This window comes from Cyprinodon tularosa, unplaced genomic scaffold, assembly GCF_016077235.1.
Source record: "Cyprinodon tularosa strain WSP-4 unplaced genomic scaffold, ASM1607723v1 ctg143, whole genome shotgun sequence".
Classification (NCBI taxonomy): Eukaryota; Metazoa; Chordata; class Actinopteri; order Cyprinodontiformes; family Cyprinodontidae; genus Cyprinodon; species Cyprinodon tularosa.
The window spans coordinates 85,138-96,688 of NW_024038254.1; the positions used below are offsets into that span (position 1 = coordinate 85,138).

At 37.4% G+C, this 11,551-nt stretch overlaps 1 protein-coding gene across 3 annotated transcripts in view; it reads right to left on the reverse strand.

Moving 5' to 3' along the window:
- LOC119779124 (pleckstrin homology domain-containing family G member 1) overlaps positions 1-10,015 on the reverse strand; it is a 48,441-nt gene extending 38,426 nt beyond the window's left edge. Inside the window, exon 1 of one of the 3 annotated variants that reach the window (XM_038278655.1) lies at positions 9,841-10,015. Coding sequence is in view for 1 of the 3 variants with exons in the window: in XM_038278654.1 (XP_038134582.1) it covers positions 1,907-1,916 (10 nt within the window). In the remaining 2 variants the exon portion in view is untranslated. Of the gene's footprint in view, positions 1-1,206; positions 1,226-1,906; positions 2,364-9,840 lie in introns of those variants that run through there. The other 2 variants (XM_038278654.1, XM_038278656.1) reach the window with 2 other exon arrangements.
- Positions 10,016-11,551: the final 1,536 nt, after the last annotated feature.

Consider the following 11,551-nt stretch of genomic DNA (forward strand, 5'->3'; position numbering starts at 1 on the left):
CTGAACCTGATGCCAAACCTATAAGAACAGCACAGATTAGGGTAATATACTCAAATGTAATTCTTCGACATTAATTGCTAGAGCAAAACAAGAGAAGGTAGAAGAGAATACAACTCCTCTTTGAATAATATTCTTGGCGAATACTTTTGCAGGAATCCTGATCTTTGACCTTTGTACTTTTAGGCTTTTATGGCCTAAGAAAAAACAAGGTAAACACACAGGATGCAGCTGGGGCATCAATTAACAACAACATTTTCCCGTACAAAAGTATAAATAGTCATCATAACTAGGGCTGAAAAATTTTACTGAAACAATCTTGATTATATATTGATCATAGACTAATTCAGTAATAAAACATTTTGCTTTTAAGATGAACAATCCTCTTATGTCCAATAATATGCTCTAAGTAGAGGTCTTCAAAGGGCACAGCTTTAGCTTCACTTGGTTTTAATTCAGCGTAAAATCTTCCTTTCATGAACCTTTTGCCGTCCAATAATTAATCGAAAAAAATTGCACATTAATCAATTAGCAAAATACTCATTACTTTCAGCCCTAATCATAACCATAAGATATTTACAGTTTATATTTGCACAATTTAAAGAGATAGTTTAGGACTTTTAAGCAGGTTTCTGTTTAAAGTTTATATCTAGGGGGGATTGCCACCTAAATAAATCTTCTGTGTAACTTAGCAGCTTATTCATAATTCATTTTTCAATGCAAATGTAGGGTTTGATTGTTCATAGCATTTATAACATAAACCAGTTGGATTTGTCTGAGACTGGGGTTGTTGGTCCCCCTTAGAGAATCTGTTGGTTTCAGCTTTCTCTTCTGAACTTGAATAAATAAAGACATCATCATATTTAGCAACTTTAGGTAAGATATTAGCTGATATCAGCCTTTTAACAAAACTTCGCCTCACTCAACTCTTTTTGGCTTTCATGGCCTCGTAAAATCTACAGTATGTAAACACATGTGCACAGCCAAAGGAGTAATTAACCCCATTTTAACATAATACAGTAAAAACACTCAAAACAACCGCAACACATATAACATATTAAGCTACCCTAAAGATAAAGTGTCCAGTTTCTTTGTTTTTGACATTGTGGAGACAGCCCTCAGGAATGTGCAGTGTAGTCATAGCTCAATGTTGCTGAGGGAAAAGCATCCACTGTCCCTATTTTCAGACACCTCCAGTCTTCAACTTACCCACAGGACACCCATGCAACACTTGCAGTTCACACCCTTCAGCCTTCTCTGTGACAGCAACTTACTAGACTCAATTTCTGACATGATTGAAAAAAAAAGTCCTACAGCTGGGGCTGTAGGGTGGCCTCTTTGGTTTGGGTGGAAAAACTAAACTAGCAAAACTTTTCCAGGATTTGATCATAACCATCCAACCATGTGTACTTATGTGCTCAGAATGGGCACCCCCTCCCCTCCCAGTGGACATGCAGGGTGGGTGGAGAAGAATGGAGTACTCCATTGTCTCCAGCACCTCAATTCCAAAGAGTTTGTGCTAAAAAGTAATTATTCCCCCTCCTCTCCTTTATTGTTTCATACCCATTTGCAGCCTGCAGACAGCTGCTGCCCTTTGAAGCTCTAAATTGGGTCACAGGCTGCAGAATGGCCCCTTAACATGCAGTGAGAGAGAAGCAACACATATTTATTAAAAGATTTTTCAGATACCAATAAATCTTATTAATAAACTGAGGACCACACAGAAATAGTGTGATTGGGAATGAATACTGCAGTTATAAAATTGACTGCATAAGCTTAAATAATATTAGAATTTACAAATATTGGCATGTTTAATATCCTCAGAGACAGAAATCCAGTATCATCACATAAGAAACTTGTCAGTGCATATTTAGGAATAAAATAATAGTTTGATAATGTCCCTTCTTACCAGTAGGCATTTTGTGGCCTTTCCCTTCAGCAGAAATGAAAGCAAAAAGCTTTTCAAAAGTGATGACAGGGAAGTTTAGAGGGATCCTGGACTTCCTTAGGTCACATATCCAGAGTTTTCCAAAAAGTCTTCATAACAGCTCCAGAAAAAGAAAAAAAAAACCCTTAAATTCTCCAAATTCTCAGAGGCATTGTAATTCTTTTTTTCTTCCTTGAAGTTGGTGTGCGCTCCAGTCCTAAATAAGGTACACAAGAGCTCACACACCAAGGCTGGGTTTCCTCCTCAACTCAGTCTTCCAGCTCTTTTCTTTAACTCTCTTCAGCTTGCCAAGGATCTCCTCTTTCTGCTTCTGTCTCTGAAAGCTTCTCTCCCCCCCACTCTCCTGCATCCACAGCCTGCATGTGTGTGCCTGGAAGTGTTCATGTGTTTGCATTGGAGTGTGTGTTTGTGTGTGTCAAAGTGAATGGCCTCTGCTCTCTCATGCTCCCCTCCCTGCTGGGTATTCCCCTCCCCCTGACTCCTCCTCTCCTCTGCAGCAAATTACAAGGATACGGGAATCCTGCATTAAGTGCCTTTAGTCTTTATTTAAACTCTCTTATCGTTTATGGTCTTTAGCTCTTTTATTCAAAACAGTCTAGACCCAAACTGAACTTTTTGGATAGTACTTAAAAGTTTCCACACCAAGAAAAAGTTCTTATGTGCATCTTTTTTATAGTCCGCTGAACTGTTGCTGTTGGTGCACAACTGGATAGATTGCACACTGATCCACCCTTCACAAGAAGGAAAGGGGGTTATGGGTTATCAATAGGTGGCTTGGACAAAAGCTTCCCATTCACTCAGAGAAATAAGACTGCTTTTTGTATTGCGGATTAGAGAAAAAGGAGAGCAGACTGATTACAAAGCATTCCTAAAGAGTAAGAATGCCAAACACAGATTATTATTTTGCTTAATATTATTATAGTAAAGAAATATGTAGCTCCAAAACGGGATTGAACTGGACTAATGTTGTTATTTTACTCCATATACCTTTTTCAGTAATAATAAAGTGCTCTGATGCTAAACCCCTCTATGTTCATATTAACTAAACTTAAAAAAAAAACAAGTGATATCAAAGTTTAAAGAGTAATTTTTTCCAAAAGTATGTTAATCAATTAAACTTAATATTAATCTAATTACTGTGTTTAAAAAACTGTTGGTTTTTTAACCTGAGAATAAGTAGGTTGGCACTTTTTTGCAAGAAAACATTTTGCAAGTGGGGCGATTCTTAAAGAGTAGATTTCAGATAAAAGTTTGCTTTTACATAGTTAAAGAAATAAAAAAATATTGGAATTACTTTAAATACAATTAAAAAAAAAAACCAAAAACAAAAGATAATAATAATGAAGCAGCCAAATATGTAATTAAAGCTGCACTGATATTGTAAAAAGAGCTCCTGGTCATTTGAAAAAAGAAACTTCAAACCCAATCATTTATTCAGTATTTTAATGGATACATATAGACTGCTAATGAAAACAGAAATTTGTGAACAAGAAATGCAGTCTGTACAGAAATACACTTGGAGTCAAATTCAAGCTCTGGTTGCAGCTGCTAATAAACAGGTGTTTCAACAATTGCTACAAGGCTTCTAGTTCACATTGGCAGGAATTCACACTGTCACACAACTTCATTTAAGTGTGTTAAGCATTGAAAAACTGACTGAAAAAGCTGCAGCAGCATGTTTAATAATGTTTAAATATCAGAGAGGTAGACGACAAAGCCAAAATATTGTTATACTGTAGAGATCTGCAGACGAAGATTCACTGAGAAATCAGTTTTTGACCAAAACTGCTAATTTTTCATCTTCTTCAGCGAAAAAACCAACAACTAAAAGTAACATTGAAGTGCAGGAGACAGATCAAGCTAGTAAGACAAGCTGTATTTTGCTATGACATGTTTCTACATACCCATGATTCATTTCCACTTCAGGAGAGCGAGAGAGAGCAGGACTTTCAGATATCAGGAACGTTGCATAGCTTTCGTTGTTTGTCTAGCATGGATAAGCTGCATGTGGAATAAAAAGAACCTTTTATTCATTCCCCTGGGAATAAACACACTGCTGTTTTATTAGTGCTAACTGAAGAGTCTCTTGCACAAGATAAAACCAGTGGGGCTGATTAATTAATTCTTTCAAACATGTTTTATTATATAATTTCTTCTACATATAAACATAAATAATAAACCATTATGGCAAGAGGAGTACAGAAAATACTTTTAATGCACTGATAAAAGGCTACATTGTGGCTAACTTTGGGAGGTTTATTTAACTTCCAGAAAAGCAACATAATTAGGACAGATAAAGTGTCCAATTGGGATGACACATGCAAGACAACCAAACCTTTTACAACAAAGCAAATCTGATGACTATTTGTTTTAACCCCTTAATGATTAGGATTGGTCACAGCAGCGAGGGGTCCTACAACAACCTCCCTTTAATTCTCTCACACAAACAGAAAAGAGCCTAAAAATCATGACCCCTCTCTTAAATGGTCAGATGAGCCGTTGACCCACGAAGGACCTCAGACTCTACTCTGAATCCAAACTGTTCACCTGCAACCCCCTCTTTACTGAAGGACACTCACATACAGACCTTCCATAATGAGTACCACAGGCTTAGCAAACATGCACAGGGATCTCTGAAAAACCTCAGTTCAACCAAGCATGACCTGTTGATGACATAAGGCTACAGCAGAAACCACTATCTGATGACCTCTGGGTGCTCCCAACACTGACCACAAGCTAGAACAACGCAGTTGGATCTGTTAATGAAGGCAAGCTTCCTTAAACTGAGTTCTTTCACCCAGAGAAAGAGCTAACAATTTGGGAATATGTTCTGTAAATCTTTCCCATGGAAAAGATTATCAGCATTCTCAATAACTGTGTTTTCCAAAAGTATTTTAAATTCCATAAATAGATATTTCGTTCCCTCGTGTGATCCAAAATAATAATAATTCCCTATTCATTCATACTTGTCCACTGAATAGAGAACAACTTCAAGCCACTATAGAGTAAGAGTAATAATTCAAGGCTCATTACTTAGGATATGTGTGAGTGTATTTGCATATAAGTGTGAAATCAAGTTCCAACTTTCGCTCAGATAGTCTGACAGCTTCTTCAAATTTGCAGGTTATATAGGAGGTTAAGTGATTCTATGGTGACAAGCGAGGTGTGAATATTAGAAAAATACATCCGGAAAGCGAGGGAGACTGTGACTAATGGCGGGAGTCTGTGGGTGGAGGGGTCATTCCTGTATGGTTTCCCCCTCCCTCTGTGAAACTGTCAATGCTGAGATGGATCATCTGCAAAAAACACACACTCCTTCTTTATCTTCACAGATTCTAAGTGGCACCATCGCTCACAGTTTCTCTAGCAGTCTGACATCTGAATCACTCAACAATTCCCCTTCTAAGAATTTGGTATGGTTGAAAAATCCTTTCCCAGTCTCATATTATAGAATACAGACGGCTCTAACTTTACAAGGTATAAGATCCTTAAAAAAACAACAAAAAAACAGAGCACTATAGTTTATGAAGTTCTTAGTCTATTTGTCATTATACGTAAATATTAACTTGCATAAAATCAAATACAAAGGTGATATTGAGCATGAAGGAAATTAACTTTAATATGTCTTTTAGAGTTTTTCTCTTGGTCTATTGTTGTTAATGTAAGCAAACATCCTCCTGTGCTCCTCTGACTGCTGAGTGCTAAATCTACTAAAGATAAACAAATAGTACCTTACAGCTTTTATATATTTAAAAACTCTAAGATAAAGCACTTTTATTTATATTATGTTCAACTTAGTCTTTTCACATAGACAGGCAGAAAAATAAAACAAATAATCTCCTGAAGCGGCGACTTTATGGTAAAAAAAAAACCTGTTGTCTGGTCTTTATGCTAGATTTTTATATAGTGCAGCAAGCACGACATGTTCCAAACAAGCTTCCAAAGCAAACCACTCCATGTAAACCTGTATCTACGTACAAGCACACCTTATTTACCTGACTATAGTGAGAACAAGCCGTTAAGCCACACTTTTCTGCAAACGTTTTTGTAAAATGACAAAATTGACTACAAATAGCCCTTTAAACTGGTTTGGATTTATTTTGATTTTTATTCAGACATTGTACAAGCATTTTTTCCAGCTGTATTTGTCCAATACTATCTTTGAATCATTTAATTAAATAAACTTTTAGAAGATCAATAAACTGATTATTACAACAGTTATGTGGAAAGGAAGACATGTTATGCTTTATGGTTATACCTATTTGGAAATCAAACTTAAATATTTAGGATAATTTACTTTTGTTTGATTTATTTGAAAATGTAGACTTGCATTAAAATAAAATGTAACTTTAGTACCATAAGACAGCAGCCTCTTCTTAAATATACAAGCTGTTTTTCAAAGTATTAACTTTAATCTACAAAAGAGATGACTGCCCAAGAGTTAAACCAGAGTTTTACATTTTTCATGTTAACAACAGCAAAACATAACCAACTGTCAAGTCACAGAATTAGGTTTTAATGCTGCTGTTAGTGCAAACTGAAGATAGATAGTTTTACTTTATAATAATAAAGGTTAAAAGTAGCACTAATATAATGGTTTCTGGAAATGTGACTGATCACATGTTTGTTTCTGCTGAAGTGTTTCCAATTAAACGTTTCGAGCTGTAGAAACTTTCTTCTGAGGAATAACTTTGAGCAGGTTTATTTTACAGAAATACTATTTATTATTTCAGACAAACCCAACTTTCATGACTTTAACTGTGATTCCTTTCAGTTTCATATTTATGAGCATTCCAGGATTCTGGACGGCATTCATCCTGGCTACAACTGTCCACTTGCAGTCCAGGGCAAGTCTAGAAATGTCTGATTCCAACAGGCAAACAGAATCTGATTGCTGCACTGGTTACAGTTTATGTAATAGAAGGAATCTCTCCAATTTTGCAAAACGAGCTTGAGAGATCACTTCCAGAAAAACAAGAAGCGTCTTTCCCGTTCCAGTAGACTAAACAACAACAAGAGTGACACAGACAAAAACCTCAATAGTTACGTCAGCATAGCAACATCAGCAGTGACATCCACAGCTAATGATGGAGCAGGGTGGAACTGTGGCTTATACAGACCATGGACATGTGTAGAAGACATTGTTTAGAGCTGTTGACAACAAGCAAGGTGTGAATTATGGGAGATAGGTAATTTATAGTAAAAATGGAGTGCAAAGAAGCAGGATCACAAAATGTGACTTACATTTATTTAATTTCCTCTTTGTTTTAGAATTGAAAAAACTAATTTATGTCTTTAGCCACTAAAACAATAGTGCATTAGGGTAGGGGAAAACAACCTGTATGGGTATACACAGTCATTGTGTGCACACTGCTGTGTGGCGGATATACAGAGGAAGCTGTGTTTGGCCTTAGATTAAAATACAGGCCTGGGGTCCCACTCCAGGAAAAGAGACCAAACAGAGGGATTTTTCCCTCCATTAGGGACATGTAGTCAATGGCCACTTTGTTAGGTACACCTCTTCAACCCTTACACAAATAGCAAACGAGCCTACTGCATGACAGTATTCAACTCTAGCTGTGGTAAGGTGTTGAAGAACTGAGCAATGGGTTAGTGAAAAAAAGGGATCTGAGACTTGTGGACAGAGGAAGTGGTTTGAGTTGTTGGAAAACCACTGATCAACTAGTATTTAAACAGATAACCATCTCTACCAGAAAAGGGGACTGGGAAGAATGTCCGGAATGATGATTTTTGTGTATAACATTATCGCTTTGATTTCAAAGATCAAAGAAGAATATGTAGAAAGGATTAGGATCATAAAAAGAAAACAATGGTGTAACTAACTCGTTCCAAGCATCCAACCATGTATAACGAAAATAATGGATGCAGGCACTTCTATCAGCACACATATGAAGACTAAATTTCAGCTGCGACATCAAAATGGTTAGTTCAAAATTGGGATAAGGATCATGAAAGCATGTCTATATACTGCCCTCCATTAATGGCTCTGTCTGGTTATAGTGGTTTAATGGCATGGGGAATATTTATTTTGAACACTTTGGGCCCCTTGGCACCAACTTACCATCATTAAAATGCCTCAGTCTATTCTAAGAACTGGTGAGGATCCTTTAAAAATCCTAATATTCCAATTCATCTGATGTCTACTTAAGCTTGAATCATATCTTAGACTTAGACAACTTTATTATCATTTTGTATACAGAGAGTGTATACAAAGAGAAATTTCGTTTATACAGCTTTCAGACAGTGAATGAGCAGCAGCTTAGCAGTGAAAAGGAACATTTCCATTTCATAAAGTGCAGAAGTGATTAAATGTAAACCGTGTAGGAGAAAAACATGGTGCAAAAGGCATTGATGTGGAAGTTCAGAGCAGTGCGCAAACAAACAAATATAAATGGCCCAAAAATGCAGTAGAAAAACATTTGAGTTGAGTTCTATTTGGTATTATGTTATCCGTGTGATGCAGAGTCTCGATTTGTGACTTGATTTAGAGTATTTTTTAACAGTTCAGCAGTCTGTTGGCAGTTGGGAAAAAGCTGCTACAGAGCCTGCTGGACCTCTTCTTCTGGGTTCTGCTGCTTGTCTGCTAGTTTCTTATATGTTCCAATGAGATCACATTACTCCAGATCACCACACCTTGATCCAATTGATCTCCCTAGAGACAATGTATAGTTGTATATTTTCGTAATGGGCTGCCACCCACACACCTGCTACCGCTATATGATGCTAAAATGTTAATTTGAACCAATAAAGTTTGAATAATGTTTTATAAATCTTTAGAAATGTGAAGACCAAAACAGAACCAACCCAGTAGGAGCAAGGTTTGATGATGATAAAATATAATAAAAACAATACTTCAGCCAAGGTGTGAAAAACTAAGATCTTAAATAGTTTAAAAACGTATTTAAAAAGCAGCTTTATGAATTTGAACCAAACATTACTCTAGCTCATACAGAGTAACCTTTTAAGAGTTTTTTTTTGTGCATCTAAGCCCTTACCGCAATCAGATTTAATCTTTTAATATAGTTTTCACAAACACTCAAACCAATAACCGATGACACAATAATAAGAGTCTCCACTGTATTGCATCTAAATGTATGTTCCTCAGAAACCGGAGTGCTCCACTTAGGACTCCTCAAATGGGGACACACCACAGAGGAGAACAGACACTATATAAAGACAAAAAAAAAAACATCCCCTCCACACACACGCAAGCACGTTTCTCTATCTTTGTTGGGACTTTTGATAGACTTCCATTATTTTCTAACCCATTTCTGCATTAGTGGTTCATACCTAACCCTAACTCAATTCACAGCTTACTCCTAAACTTAACACCTAACCCTAGGAAAGCATTTGTACCCATGTGGATGAGACATTGATCCACACTAGAGTGCTATGATTTATGGAAAAGGGTCCCCATGATGTAAGACACACAGATAATACAGATAAAAATTGGTTAAGGATGTTACTGAAAGCTCCATAAAAATAATAAAAATCTAGTTTAGGATTAACTTAGAATTAAATCACTACAGATACACCATCTTTTTTATAGCCTATCCTTGAATCTTCAAATGCAAACATTTTAACAGGTGTTCTGGGTTTAAACACAGACTGCAATAGACTGCCAAGCTGTTACAACTATACAAAGGTACCATCAGTTTTGACAAATTGAAACTTCAGCATGGGTAATTGCCGGTCAGAATTCCTTTGGTTATGTTAACATACCCAATTATGATTAAAAAAGACCTGCCACCTTTTAACAAGCTCAAACTTAAAACATCCAAACCAATGCCCCAGATTCCATTTGATTTCACACTGCTTTTTAGAATTTACTAATACTATTTTAAAGCTAGAAAGAGAGGTAACCTGTCACTCACCTCTGAGAAACCATTCACATAGCTATCCTGTTTTCAGTTGATTGTATCCCAGTATCTTTTCGCTAGTTATATCCATGTCCAAAAATTTGGGAAGTTTCTGTAAAGCCAAATGACTTAAAGCGATACGTATGAGTATTGTCGGTCCACACCTCTACAATATGAGGTCAGCTTAAAAAGAAAGACACACTGAAAGGAAAGCAAAGGGGGTGGATTGGGGGGCATGGAAACAACAGAGCTGACTGCCCACTGAGAGGGGAGGGGGAGCGATAGGGAGCAAAAAGCTTGCACATCCAAGCAGCCTGCTTCCTGACCAATTACTGCTGCAAAACTAGTCTCTCTCTCCCCTTCTCCAAATGGTAAGTTGCTCTAACCAGTCTCCCTCCCTTTGCAGAGAGCAATCGCTTCAAGTACCTGGAGTGCTGCCAGCACTGCAGGCGACACAAGTGACACTGGAAAACGCAAGGGGAGCTGTCATTGAAACTGTGACGGTCGGCTGAAAGGCTAAACGGAAGATGAGCAGCGGTGACAAACTGTTAATGTGAAATAACAGTGATTAGCAGCAAAAAGGAGTGGGACGGATGAGCAGAAAAGGGACATTTATGGAAAAGAGGACAAGGAACAGAGGATAAACACAGACGAGCTGTCTTGTCTAACCCCCCAAAATACACTAACAAGTGGGTCACAGTGCATGCAGAGACAGTTTAGAGAGTTTTCCTGCCTACATTTAACTTTTTATTAAAATGCTTTGACTTTGTTCCCGAGGGCAAAAGTTAACTTGAATAAAAACAAAACCACACAGTTCATGAAACCATTTGTGGTAATAGCACAAAGTTGCCATTTTGAAACTTTAACCAAGTTGGTCATTGTTCTGCTTCTTAGGAGGTCAGGATGAAGGAAAGTCCCTTCTCCTGGAGCCAGTAGCAGTTCCTGCTCCCCGGTAGGAAGCTTCCTGAGATTGATAAAGTAGCTCCTGGTTCTGCCAGCACACAACTTTCTCACTTCAATGCTTTCACCGCTTATTCTACAGAAAATAAATCTGCAAGGGCTCCTGCAGTAAGCACAGTTGGTGGGAAATACTGTCTATGATAAGAAAACTCCACAGCCAGTCTATGGCTTTCATGTATTTTTGACATTTCTGACAGCATGGAATTCTTAAAGCAATGATAGTTTATTTGGGTAAGAGACTGACTAACACAATGGCCTGAAACATATATATCTAACATTTATCTTTATAATCAGATTACATTTCAGGGTCAATAAAGTTTTCTATCTAGCTTTGCAGTAAGAACCAAAATGGACACTTGAATAGACATTTCCCAGATGTTTCCTAATATACAACAGATTAAAAAAACTGTAAAGATGCTTTCCCAGTGAAAACAGCAGGTTAACTTGGGTTTTTTCAACAGCGAGATGACCTGCTAACATTCGGCATTTGGATCCTTTCCCATTTGGCAAAATATGCTGGGTCTGAACTCTCGCTGACGAGCTGTGTGACCTTTGTCTCCCCATCCCTAGGTGTCTGGTGACGCCATCACACTAGGTTAGCACTGAGGACGTCATTAGCACGCCAGAAATCAAACACTGGAAAGCAACATGGAAGAGAGTTAGGTCGTTGTCAGTGTGCTTTATGTGTTCGTTCTTTTGTTCTTCCGAAATTCTCTTGCAAGTGCTGCGCCATGTTTACTGAATGCAGGTTGAGTAGTTTTGGTTT